A 14,458-nucleotide genomic window follows, 5' to 3' on the forward strand; every position below is an offset into this window, starting at 1 on the left:
GATATGATGTGTATTTATTGTTTTATTTGAGGCACTTATATAGTGCCGACAATGTACGCAATGATTTACATACAAATTGTACATTCACATCAGCCCCTGCCCTAAAAGAGCTTACAATCTAAGGCTGGCCATACATTATACAGTTTTCTTGTACAATTTCAATTTAGATTGACCAAAGCCATATAATATGAGGTCAAACCTAAACACTTTCAATTTGTAAACAATCAGGTGGGCCATTGCAGTACATAATAAATGTAAATCGAAAGGAAATTGAATAAGAAAATTGTATGGCGAGCTTAAGGTCCCGAGCTCACATTCATACATACACATACTAGGGTAAATTTAGACAGGAGCCAATCAACCTACCGACATGTCTTTGGAGTGTGGGAGAAAACTGGAGTCCCTGGAGGAAACCCACACAGGCACAGGGAGAACATGCAAACTCCAGGCAGGTAGTGTCACCATTGAGATTCAAAATGATGACTCTAGTGCTACCAGGCTAGTGTTAACTGTACCCCATGTGTAATTAAATCATGAGTTTTATGAGCTGTGGGTTGTGTTAGCAGTAAAGCGGCACTAGTTTTAGAGGCACTTTACCATCATTTTAGAGGGGCTATTGGGCCACTAGCGGGGCACTTTCAACCCCCCGCTAGCGGCCAAAGAAAGGGTTAAATGCGCCCGTGTAATGCTGCTGCCGTAGTGCTTTGCAGGTACTGTGCCCATTCATTTCAATCCTCCACCGCCCCTTTTTTTAACGTCCTGCCAGCGCAGCGCCCCAATGTGAAAGCACTTGGACTTTCACATTGGGGTGGCAGGGGAGGCGTTTTTCAGGCGCTTTACAGATGCTATTTTTAGCCCTTTAGCGCCTGAAAAACACTTCAGTGTGAAAGGGGTCTAAACAAGCTGAAGTTAGAAGTTGATTAGTTACCATGGACAGCTGGACCAAATTTTGCATTCTCCAGTTTTAGTAAATCAACCCCATTGCATGGGGAAGATTGGTATTTTGGCTCCCATAACATCTTTGACCTGCAATCATTTCATTGTCTAGTAGAAAATGTGAAAAAAGGAGGTGGTACTTTACATGAAGCATGTCAATGTGATTGATAAAAAAATATGTAAATTTAAAAAAGAATTAATTTTAATTTGATTTAATGTCATAATCCCCTGGCGGTAGTCCATGATGTTTATAATCAATGAATAAATAAATTATATAAATGATATATCATTTGAAATACAATCATAAAAAATAGTTAACGTGATAATTGTAATAATAGGTTTATTGCACATAAATGGGCATAATTGATACGACAAATACAGAAAAGATAGAGATCAAATTACAGATCATAAAATACATATGAGATATACAGACAATAATGTTATTGTTAAAATTCAAGATTGAAGTGAAAATATGTAGGCACCATAAGTTGTTAAAGTGGATGTAAACCCACTCTCATCCTTTCTAAACTACTGCAATATTGGTAATCTAGAAGGATATACATGCCTCCTCCATGTATACTTATCTGTCAAATGTCTCCCTTCTGTCTGTTATGAGACCCCGAAAAACTGCAGATTTTGTGGGTGGGTCTGTTTTCCAGGGCTCAGTGGGTGGACAGGAACAGATTCTGGACAGCCACACTCTTGAAAAGCAGCCTTCTTTTATTGAGAAAAATTCACAAAATCAAAAGATGTAAATCACAGAAGACAAAATAGCTATCCAGGCTGTCAAGAATCTGTTCCTGTTCATTGCTATTTGCAATTGGCAGCACCTATGACTTCCAAACCGAGAGAACGGTTCACTATCTGTTTGTTTTTCCTGGAGTGATGATATCTCCTTTTTCAGCTCAGTGGGTGGAGTCGTAAAGTAGACTCCCCGCCCACCTCTACACTCCCCTTATCAACATGCATTTTCTCCTGTGTATTTCTTACAATGAACTTCTTCTATGATCACTAACATCCAGTCAAAACCAAGAAAAGTCCACACATGACTTCAGCATGCCAAATCATGCTGAGGTGTGGAACAGCCAATCCTTGCAGAGCTGCTGAAGAAAGGAGTGGGGGTGGGAATTAAAAAATAATGCATGTCTTAGGCTAGTGCACGAGATATGTAAATCACCTGTCAATCACAGCAAGGGGGAAGAACGGGCAAAGTTTTCCAAGTTTGTCTGTTTTATTTCACTTAAAAAAGATATGAGGATTGCTCAGAGCTGGATTAACTCTTTATGGCAAGACTGGGCACAGCTGATCTGAAATCCCATACTCTATATTGTGTCATACAAAAAAAAAAAATTGGGGTTTACATCCACTTTAACCCAATGCGTTTCATGGCTTTATGCTGCCAATCATCAGGGGTGAGATGCATGTGTGTACTGAAAAGTCAAAATAAAGTAATTATTAATAAACACAGCCCTCAGATGCAGAGAAAGTAAAAAAGGACACCCAAAAGTAATACCCAGCTCCAGTATGGGAATGACCTGGTAGTCTGGAGATAATTGTCTCCACTTGCAGCGTGAGATGGAGAAACAAGCACGCCACCGCCTTGCAGCGTTGGAGGACAATGCAAGCAAAGCATGCTTGAACATGACGCCGATGTGCCGAGATCAGACCCTGCTCCTATCGGGTGACTAGGGTGGATGGAGGAGAGGGATCTAGGTGCATCGCAACCCTGGAACGGAGACCAACGAGGATCCAGCCCCACCACCCATGGTCTGGGCTGGCTAACCAATGGTAAAGAGGAGTGTCCTTAGAAAGTCACATGGGTCTCAGTAAATGATGGAACAAATTACTTAGACTATACATAAGCAGGCAGGTGTGAATTAAAAATGTGTCCTAATAGTACCAAATGAGATCATGACTAAGGGTAACAAGTATATTATATGAAAGATGATAATATTAGTATTATGTGCATGAGGTTACTGAGGAGCGGGATATATATATATATATATATATATATATATATATATATATATATATATATATATATATATATATATATTAAAAGGTTAAAGGTGAAAGTGACCCAGCGCAACTATAATTTAATTTAAACAATGGCATGCCTCCGTACCTGCATATATTGTAGAAAATTTGAAAAATGGAGGTGGGACTTTACATGGAGCATGTCAATGTGATTGATGAAAAAATATGTACATTTTAAAAATAATAAATTTTCATTTCATTGTCTAATTTATTGGAGAAACATTCTAACAACTGAATAAACAATTGAATAAACAAGCAAATAATGTCCTGGTATCTGCATGTATTATATAGCTACATGAAGTGCGTCTTCTCTGTTTGTGTTAAAGTAGAGTAGGAGGTTTTTATTGCTGTCTGCTCCTCATAGGGTAGATCCATACTCTCTGCTGGTACTGATGATTAGTATCCCAGTGAAAAAAGGGACAGGAAATCCAATAATTTTAAGTTGTTATAGGAACAGGAGGTCATGGGAAATCTTCCATTGAGGAAAAATGTTCTAGTGACAGCTGTTTAAAGATGGATATTTCCTCACTTTAGCGAGATCTCCTCTTACTTCCTGCTGCAGGAAATGAAAGGAGATCATGCTGATGGGACACTAGACTACTTATCTACTTAATCCAAACTAAGATAAAACATTTTTTGGGCTTTACAAATGCTAAGGAGCAGATATACCTAATAACATGATCACTGTGTGTATAAAGTATGGAGCTAGAAATCAAATCACAATGGTTTTGTAGGTAGGGAAATACCTGTAGCCTCTGTTTTAAAATATTCAGATCAATGAATTAGAGTAAAGAAGAATCATAATGAGAAAAGCATTGGTAACGCTGTAGTCAAAGCACAGAGAATTACACAGAAATGCTTCCTAGGCAACATCAAGTTCTTTATTACACACTCCTTCAGCACAAGCTTCACAATGGTCTTTCTCATGAGGTTTGGTCCTCAGTACACGTCGGTCTCTATCTTGCCCGCCAGTATCAATATCTTCTTTATAGCAGTTTTTTCTGATTTTTAAAATAACTTTTTCCAGAATGGTTTCCACCTTTTCCTCATTAAATGTAGGTTTTATATAGAAGTTATTGTTACACTCTCGACACGATTGTTCAAATGGCCGTAGCACAACTGTGCCTCTTTTGCCTCTACCAAGGCAGTAGTGAAAGATAAGTGTAACTCGACCAGAGTTCCAAAAATGTTGGCATCTGAAACAGGTAAAACTAGAAAAACAAAATAGATCAAGTAAAACCAGATACATTTTTTTTTTTTTTATCACTGTGATTATAGGAAAATTCATGCAGTTGGAACCCAGTAGCATTAAGATATCACAGCATTTAAAGCGTATTTTAACCCCACCCCCCCCCCCAAATAAAATGGATCCTGCTCCTTTAAAGCATGTTATATGACACAGTGCTTGTGCTGTGTCATTTGGACCCCTGTAACACCTAAAAAACCTGGCTGATCCTGCCAGTTTCTACCATACCTTTGTAAACTGATCACGGTGTATAATGGCTGCTGAGCCCTGACACCGTGGTCAGTTTACGTGCCTCCGCCATCCGCAGCCCTGCTGTCTCTCCTCTCTGCTCTAGTGTCCTCCTCCCCCGTCCCTCCCTGCCTGTCGGCTCCTGTGTCAGGTCCCGACCCCCTCCTGCTGCAATAACATGTCTTACTTTATATAATCTGCTCAGTCTTCTAAGGATATGTCCCCCTGTGTGTGTGTTGTATAAAAAGAGAGCTGTGTATATACCTTATTTGTGAGTGCTGATCAGTGGTTACATAACGCGCCGGCTTTCTCCTTCTCTCCTTCACCTCCCCTCTAGACTGACGTCAGTGGGGGAATCTCAGCATCTGTTAGACGGGGAGAGGAGAGATGTGGTGCATCACGTGACCAGAGCTCACAAATAGGGTATATACGGCTTTTTTTTATATACAACACACATACAGGGGGACATATCCTTAGGCAGATATGTGCAAAGATCTGGTTTTATGCTGTTACTTTAAATAATGGCCGTGGCCGTAAGCCAGCTTTACCTTTAACCAACTTCCTTATTTGCAGCTTCTGTTTGTCAAACACAGTTTGGCATCTGTAGACTTTGAGCATTTGTAATTGTAAACTTCACTACACACATTGTAAAATGATTTAAACAATATGTCAGTGCATATTGCTTGAGTGACTAACATTATTATGCTTCTCACAAGTCTGAATAAGTGTAAAAAATAAAAATAAATAGAGCATCAATATATCTTTAATACAAGCAGCAGTCTGGAGCTTCTTCTCTGACAACAGGGTGCATTCAGCTGCAGCAGTTAGAGGACCTGGAGTGCTGAGGTTCCTGAATTCAGCAATCATAGGGCATAGGACAAATGAATAGTATTGCCTATAAACTCCATGTAGATTATATTTTCCCCTCTAGTCTTGGTCAGAGGCAGAACTAGAACCCTCAGGGCCCCAGTGCAAGAAACCATGATGGGGGGCCCCCTTGGCACCCCCCTCACTTCCATCCAAGCCCTGGGCTTCCAATTTTGGGAGGGCGTCCATGGACATGCTCCCAGAACTCTGCCTCCCATGTGTCCCCTGCATCCAGCACAATCACAGCGGCTCTTTACCATGTGATCAGCTGATCACATGCAAACAGACTTGCTGGTTATCGGCAGTCATTTCCTACCATGCTGTGTCTGTGTGAGGAAAGGAGAGGCAGCAATTTCAGTACATTGTTTACACTGATAATACTGATTAGAGCCCTGATCATCAGTGCAGCCTATCAGTGCTCATCAATGCCACCAATTAGTGCCCATCAATGCTGCCTATCAGTGCTGCCCATAAGTGCTTATCAATGCCACCTATCAGTGCCCATCAATTCTGCCTGTCAGTGCCACCTATCATCATATATCAATGCTGCCTATCAGTGCCCATCTGTGCCACCTATCAGTGCTTCCCATCAGTGCTTAATGCCCATCAGTGCCACCTATCAGTGCTCATCAATGCTGCTTATCAGTGCCACCTATCATTGCTTATCAATGCTGCCTACTAGTACAGATCATCAGTGCTGCCTATCCGTGCCCATCAATGTAATCTATTAGTGCCACCTGACATTGCTCATCAATTCCCGCCTACCAGTGCAGCTTATCAGTGCTGCCTATCAGTGTCACCTATCAGTACTCATCAATGCCATCTATCAGTGCCCATCAGTGTAGCCTATCAGGGCCACCTATCATTGCTCAGCAATTCCCGCCTACCAGTGCAGTTTATCAGTGTTGCCTATCAGTATCACCTATCAGTACTCATCAATGCCGTCTATCAGTGCCCATCAGTGTAGCCTATCAGTGCCACCTATCCTTGCTCATCAATGCCACCTACCAGTGCAGCTTATCAGTGCTGCTCATCAGGGCCTCCTCATCAGTGGCCATCAATGCCACCTATCAGTGCTAAATGCCCATCAGTGCCATCTATCAGTGCTGATCAATGCCGTCTATCATTGCTCATCAATGCCTATCACTGCCTCCTCATCAGTGGCCATCAATGCTGCCTATCAGTGCCGCCTATCAGTGCTGCCTACCAGTGCTGCGTATCAGTGCTGGATATCAGTGCTGCCTATCAGTGTTCATCAATTAGTGCCTATTAGTGCATGCCTTTTCATCGGTGCAGCCCTTCAGTAGTCATCTATGCTGCTTATCAGTAGGGATGAGCCGAACACCCCCCGGTTCGGTTCGCACCAGAACTTTCGAACGGACCCCAAATTCGAACGAACTTTAGAACCCCATTGAAGTCTATGGGACTCGAACGTTCGAAATTAAAAGTGCTAATTTTAACGGCTAATATGCAAGATACTGTCCTAAAAAGGGTTTGGGGACCTGGCTCCTGCCCCAGGGGACATGGGTCAATGCCTAAAATGTTTTTAAAAATGGCCAATTTGGCAGGAGCACTGATTTTAATGATGATTAAAGTGAAAAAAAAAGTGAAATATTCCTTTAAATATGGTGCCTGGGGGGTGTCTGTAGTATGCTTGTGAAGTGCCACGTGTTTCCCGTGTTTAGAACAGTCCCTGCACAAAATGACATTAAACAGAAATAACATCATTGAAAACTGCTTGCGGTTTTAATGTTATATCTGGTTCCTGCAATATGGTTGAAAACCATTGAGAAAAATGGCATGGGTAGCCCTCCCTGCCCATTACCAGCCCCTTTGGGTCTTGTACGCATATCAAGGGGAACCCTGTACCCATATTAAAAAAAGGAAATGCGTGTGTCCCCCAGGCCCTATATACTCAGAACAGCAGTATACAGGCGGTGCAAACAAGACAGGGACTGTGTAGGTTTGTTGTGTTAAGTTGAATCTGTTTGTAATTTTCAACTGGTACATTTTTAAAGTGTAGCTCCAGTCAAAAAAACTATTTTTAAGCTTTTTGGAAAACATAGGGAAGGGTTATCACCCCTGTATAATTTGTTTTGTCGTCCATCTTTTTTCATCTCACTTGCTGTTGTCTCCTTCCGTTTGCAAGTAGGAGATGTTTGTAAGTTGGATGTTTGAAAGTAGGGGCCTGCCCTATATGCTCTGCAGAAATGGCGGAACAAGGTGTTGGTTTTGCCACAACATTGTAAGCCCTCAAAGTGACTCTTGCTGGGCGCTGGAGCGCCCTGCTGTGAACGATTATATCAAGAATTGTAATTACATGCCATTGTTGAACAGTGGTAGAAAAATTGACCTTTGGTGGTTGTGGTGCTGGTGCCACAACACTATAAGTCCTCACAGTTACTCTGGGTGGGCACAGGAATGGGCCCTCGTGTGAAATATTATATCAAGAATTGTAATTACATGTCCCTGTTAAACAGGGGCAGAAAAATTGGGCCTTAGGCACTGGTGCTGGTGCCACCACACTGCAACCTCTCCCATATACTCTAGTTTTATTGCAGGAATTAGCCCTGCTGCAAAGCATTGCATCAAAAATTGTAATTAAACGCCCCTGTTAAACAGGGGCAGAAAAATTGGGCTTTAGGCACTGGTGGTGGTGCCACCACACTGCAACCTCTCCCATATACTCTAGTTTTATTGCAGGAATTAGCCCTGCTGCAAAGCATTGCATCAAAAATTGTACTTAAACGCCCCTGTTAAACAGGGGCAGAAAAATTGGGCCTTAGGCACTGGTGCTGGTGCCACCACACTGCAACCTCTCCCATATACTCTAGTTTTATTGCAGGAACTAGCCCTGCTGCAAAGCATTGCATCAAAAATTGTACTTAAACGCCCCTGTTAAACAGGGGCAGAAAAATTGGGCCTTAGGCACTGGTGCTGGTGCCACCACACTGCAACCTCTCCCATATACTCTAGTTTTATTGCAGGAATTAGCCCTGCTGCAAAGCATTGCATCAAAAATTGTACTTAAATGCCCCTGTTAAACAGGGGCAGAAAAATTGGGCCTTAGGCACTGGTGCTGGTGCCACCACACTGCAACCTCTCCCATATACTCTAGTTTTATTGCAGGAATTAGCCCTGCTGCAAAGCATTGCATCAAAAATTGTACTTAAATGCCCCTGTTAAACAGGGGCAGAAAAATTGGGCTTTAGGCACTGGTGGTGGTGCCACCACACTGCAACCTCTCCCATATACTCTAGTTTTATTGCAGGAATTAGCCCTGCTGCAAAGCATTGCATCAAAAATTGTACTTAAACGCCCCTGTTAAACAGGGGCAGAAAAATTGGGCCTTAGGCACTGGTGCTGGTGCCACCACACTGCAACCTCTCCCATATACTCTAGTTTTATTGCAGGAACTAGCCCTGCTGCAAAGCATTGCATCAAAAATTGTACTTAAACGCCCCTGTTAAACAGGGGCAGAAAAATTGGGCCTTAGGCACTGGTGCTGGTGCCACCACACTGCAACCTCTCCCATATACTCTAGTTTTATTGCAGGAATTAGCCCTGCTGCAAAGCATTGCATCAAAAATTGTACTTAAATGCCCCTGTTAAACAGGGGCAGAAAAATTGGGCCTTAGGCACTGGTGCTGGTGCCACCACACTGCAACCTCTCCCATATACTCTAGTTTTATTGCAGGAACTAGCCCTGCTGCAAAGCATTGCATCAAAAATTGTACTTAAACGCCCCTGTTAAACAGGGGCAGAAAAATTGGGCTGATGGCATCACCCAGAACCAGAAATGTTCTTCCAACATATCAGCGGAGGAGGAAGAGGATAGACAATCAACATAACAGGACAGTCACTCAGCATCAGCATAGGCAGTCTTGAAGGGATGTGATATTTCAAAAAAAATTATTTGGTTACACCAGCTTCAGGTGCTTGGTAGCTGTGGGTGATCCAAGACTGATTCATCTTGATGAAGGTCAGTCGATCAACTGATTCGGTGGACAGACGCACCCTGTGATCGGTAACAAAGCCACCAGCAGCACTGAAGGTGTGTTCTGAAAGAACGCTGGATGCAGGACAGGCCAGTAGCTCAATTGCATACTGTGCAAGCTCTGGCCAGTGATCCATCCTCAAGACCCAGTAAGCCAGAGGATTTTCGGTGGGAAAGGTGTCCAAGTCTGACCTTGCCCCTAGGTATTCCTGCACCATGTAAATCAGACGCTGGCGATGGTTGCTGGAACCGATCATACCTTGGGGCTGCGGACTAAAAAATTGTCTGAAAGCATCAGTCAGACGGCCACCTTCTTCACCGCTCCTTCTGACCGATGCCTCAGCAACACGTTGTCCAGGACCAGGAGTTTGTAACCTCCCAGTCTCTGGGAACGCGTTGCACAGACCTTTCTGCAAGGCCTCCCGGAGATGTCTCATCCTCTGCTCCCTCTGCGATGGCAAGATAAGGTCGGCAACCTTACCCTTGTACCGTGGATCAAGGAGAGTGGCCAGCCAGTAATGGTCCCTCTCCTTGATCCGAAGAATACGAGGATCCTTCCGCAGGCTTTGCAGGATCAGGGAGGCCATGCAGCGTAGGTTAGCTGAGGCATTCGGTCCGGAGTCCTCTGGGTCACTAAGGGCAACATGATCCGCAGCTACCTCCTCCCAGCCACGTACAAGTCCACGTGTTTCTTGGGACTGTAAATCATCCCTACAAGACTGCTGTTGCTGATGCTGAGTGCCAGCCTCCACCTCCATGCTGACACAATCATCCTCCTCCTCCTCTTCCTCCTCCTCATCCTCTTCCTGTGTGATGGGTGGCACAGCAGGAACACTGTCTGGATAAAGGGGGCCTTGAGAGGCAAGGAAGTCCTCCTCTTCCTGCCTCTGTTCTGCCTCAAGTGCCCTGTCCATTATTCCATGCAGCGTATGCTCCAAGAGGTGGACAAGAGGTACAGTGTCACTGATGCATGCACTGTCACTGCTCACCATCCTTGTGGCCTCCTCAAACGGTGACAGGACAGTGCACGCATCCCTGATCATGCCCCACTGGCGTGGGGAGAAAAAACCGAGCTCCCCTGACCCTGTCCTGGTGCCGTAGTCGCACAGGTACTCATTGATGGCCCTCTGCTGCGTGTGCAGCCGCTGCAGCATGGCCAACGTTGAGTTCCACCTGGTGGGCATGTCACATATAAGGCGGTTCTTGGGCAGGTTCAACTCCTTTTGGAGCTCAGCCAGCCGAGCACAGGCATTAAATGATCAGCGGAAATGCACACAGACTTTCCTGGCCTGCTTCAGGACATCCTGTAAGCCGGGGTACCTGCCCAAGAACCGCTGCACCACCAGGTTAAGGACGTGAGCTACACAGGGCACATGGGTCAGTTGTCCCTGTCGGAGGGCGGAGAGGAGGTTGGTGCCATTGTCTCAAACCACCATTCCTGGCTTAAGCTGGCGTGGCATCAACCACCTCTCGGCCTGCCCCTGCAGAGCTGACAAAACATCCGCCCCAGTGTGGCTCCTGTCCCCCAAACAAACCAGCGCAAGCACGGCATGGCATCGTTATGCCTGCGTACTTGCGTAGCCCCTGGAACGCCTACGGAGCACCGCTGGTTCTGAGGAGAGAGCACTGGAAGAGGCCATGGAGGAAGAAGAAGAGAAGGGGGTGGAGGAGAGAGGTGTGTCACAACCAATAGTAGCATTTTGGAGGCGTGGTGGCGGAACAACCTCCAACACTACTGCACCTTGTCCTGCATCCTTCCCAGCTGCCAGAAGAGTGTCCCAATGGGCAGTGAAAGACAGGTAACGTCCCTGTCGATGCCTGCTGGACCATGAGTCAGCGGTAATATGCACCTTACCGCTGACCGCCCTGTCCAGGGAGGCAAGGACATTGCCTTCCACATGCCGGTAGAGAGCCGGAATCGCCTTCCGTGAGAAAAAGTGGCGTTTGGGGACCTGCCACTGAGGAACCGCACATTGTACAAACTCACGGAAGGGGGCCGAGTCTACCAACTGAAAAGGCAGCAGTTGAAGTGCTAGCAATTTAGCCAAGCTAGCATTCAACCACTGGGCATGTGGATGGCTGGGAGTGAACTTCTTTTGCCGGTCCAGCAGCTGGGGCAGGGACATTTGCCTGCTATAATCGGACGTGGGTGTACTGCTAGCAGAGTGCCCGGAAGCACTTGGCTGTGACACACCTAATTGTACACCTTCATTCCTCTCAGAGCAGGTTTCAGAGAGGACTGAAGGTCTAGTGGGGTTGGAGATGCCAGCTGATGAGGAGCGCTTGCCAACGAGCTGCATGGCAGGTCAACATATGTCTGGTCAAGCATGTGGTGCCCAAGCGGCTGATGTTTTGGCCACGTGAGATACGCTTGAGACATATGTTGCAAATAGCAGCGGTGCGATCTGATGCACTCGTCTCAAAAAAGGCTACGACACACCTAATTCTACACCTTCATTCCTCTCAGAGCAGGTTTCAGAGAGGACTGAAGGTCTAGTGGGGTTGGAGATGCCAGCTGATGAGGAGCAAGGAGAGGTCCGCTTTGTTCTTTGGTGTGGGTCTTTGAGGTACGCTTGCCAACGAGCTGCATGGCAGGTCAACATATGTCTGGTCAAGCATGTGGTGCCCAAGCGGCTGATGTTTTGGCCACGCGAGATACGCTTGAGACATATGTTGCAAATAGCAGCGGTGCGATCTGATGCACTCGTCTCAAAAAAGGCCCACACCAAAGAACTTTTAGAATAACGCGCAGAGGCAGCGCCCTGCACAGGCGGAGCTCTGCGGTGTGATTCAGTCGGTGTGCTGCCCCTAAGCTGGCCCCCGGAGGGCATCCTGCCTCGTTGGACATGTGCCTCCTCCTCCTCCTCTCTCCTACCAGGCACCCACATGGAGTCAGTGCCCTCATCATCCCCTCCCTCTTCATCGCTGTAGCAAACCTAGCAGTATGCTGCAGCTTGTGGAACATGACTGCCAGATTGCTGTCCTTCTTGAGCATCCCCTCTCTCTGCGCTCACGCTACTGCCTTCCTCTAGCTGAGTGTCATCATCAGAGCCTACAAAACACTGGGCATCCTCCTGGAGCATGTACCCAACACTGTGCTCAAAGAGTTCAGGAGACTCCTCAGGAGGACGTGGTGGGTCTAGGGAAGGAGTCACTGATGGTGACATTGAGAGGAGGGAAGACGATGCGTTGGCAGCTGCTTCGCTAGTACCCTGAGACTGGGTGAGAGAGGATGAGGAGGATGAAGAGGGCTTGGTCATCCACTCTACCAAGTCGTTGGCATGTTGCGGTTCAACATGTCCAGCTGCCGAAAAGAAGGACAAGCTTGTCCCATGGCCACGTGCTGATGACAATGCACCGCGTCCACGACCAGCACTGTTGTCTCTAGACACAGAGCCTGCTTGCCCTCTTTTATCAGCTCGCGCCTGTCTGACTCTCCTTGCTGGCCTTTCAGACATGGTAATGGCCTGAAGGGAGTTGGGTAAAACAGCAGTGTAATGGAGTCACACAACACCCACTAAGCCCTGCAGATGGCTCTATTAGAGAACAGCAATAAACGGTAGATACAGGTGTATATTGTGCTGGAGTCACACAACACCCACTAACTCCTGCAGATGCCTTTATTATAGAACACCAGAGATAAAGGGGTATACTGTAATTGAGTCACACAACACCCACTAAGCCCTGCAGATGCCTCTATTAGAGAACAGCAATAAAGGGTAGATACAGGTGTATATTGTGCTGGAGGCACAAAAAACCCACTAACTCCTGCAGATGCCTTTATTATAGAACACCAGAGATAAAGGGGTATATACAGATGTATACTGTGCTGTGCTGGAGGCACACACAACTTCCAATAGCTCCTGCAGGTGGCAAGTGGGCTCAAATAGAGAAGAGCTATGTAGGTGGATATAGCGGTGTGTACTGGGTACAGAGCAGGCAGACAGCACGCACAAGCTCCTAACACTACTGACTGCAAGCTCTATTATAAAAGATAGATCACTAGCTATATAGGTGAGGTGAATATAGCGGTGTATACTGCGGTCAGGGCAAGCAGACAACAACCACTACAGAAGAGCAAGATCGAAAATCGGCCGATAACGATCGGTGTATACTGTGTTGAAGGTACACAGAACACCCACTAACTGCTTCAGATGCCAACACACTACACTAGGCTGCCGCGCTGGCGGCCTTATATAGTGTGGGGCGTGTACTACACAGCCTGAGCTATGATTGGCCACAGGCATCCTGCCTGTGGCCAATCATGGCTCTCCTCGCTGCTGGCACTGTGATTGGCCAAGCATGCGGGGTCACAGTGCATGCTTGGCCAATCATGAGCCAGCAATGCACTGCGATGACGCAGTGCATTGTGGGCCGTGAGCGCCACACAAATTTGGCGCGAACGGCCCATAACGTTCGGAATTTGCCGAACGGGTGAACAGCCAATGTTCGAGACGAACGTATGTTCGACTCGAACACGAAGCTCATCCCTACTTATCAGTGCTCAATGCCCATCAGTGCAGCCTATCAGTGCTCACCAATGCAGCCTATCAGTGCTGCCTATCAGTGCTCATAAATATCACCTATTACTGCCACCTGTCATTGCTCATGAATGCAGCTTATCAGTGCTGCTTATCAGTGTCACCTATTAGTACTCATTAATGCCGCCTATCAGTGCTCATAAGTGCAACCTATGAGTGCTATCTATCAGTGCTCATCAATGCCACCTATAGGTGCCACCTATCATTGATCATCAATTCCGCCTACCAATGCAGCTTATAAGTGTTGCCTATCAGTGCCGCTTATCAGTGCCTCCTCATTAGTGGCCATCAATGCTGCCTATCAGTGATCAATGCCCATCAGTGCCACCTATCCATGCTCATCAATGCCGTCCATCATTGCTCATTAATGCCATGGACTGTGATTGACAGGTACTATGAGGGGTGGTGACAGGTCCTCTTTATTGGGGGGGGGGGACAATCAGTGTAATTGGTGTACACTGTAGGCAGTAACAAGATGTTACCACAATCTCCTCCTCACACACGATCGGTGTGTGAGGAGGAGAACCCGGTAACATCTCGTTACCGCGGTTTGTTTACATTTTAGTGATCGGCTGTGAAAGGATCACAACCGATCACGTGGGTAAA

General features: G+C 46.1%; 1 protein-coding gene across 3 annotated transcripts in view; it reads right to left on the reverse strand.

Moving 5' to 3' along the window:
* Positions 1-1,259: 1,259 nt before the first annotated feature.
* The window catches only part of LOC143988193 (receptor-transporting protein 2-like), a 46,470-nt gene continuing 33,271 nt past the window's right edge, over positions 1,260-14,458 (reverse strand). For all 3 annotated transcript variants that reach the window (XM_077487574.1, XM_077487575.1, XM_077487573.1), the window contains exon 3: positions 1,260-4,184. In XM_077487574.1, the coding sequence (XP_077343700.1) occupies positions 3,836-4,184 (349 nt within the window). In that variant the 3' untranslated portion in view covers positions 1,260-3,835. The remainder of the gene's footprint in view (positions 4,185-14,458) is intronic.

This window comes from Lithobates pipiens, unplaced genomic scaffold, assembly GCF_037356315.1.
Source record: "Lithobates pipiens isolate NorthernLeopardFrog02 unplaced genomic scaffold, aLitPip1_a1.2 Scaffold_18, whole genome shotgun sequence".
Classification (NCBI taxonomy): domain Eukaryota; kingdom Metazoa; phylum Chordata; class Amphibia; order Anura; family Ranidae; genus Lithobates; species Lithobates pipiens.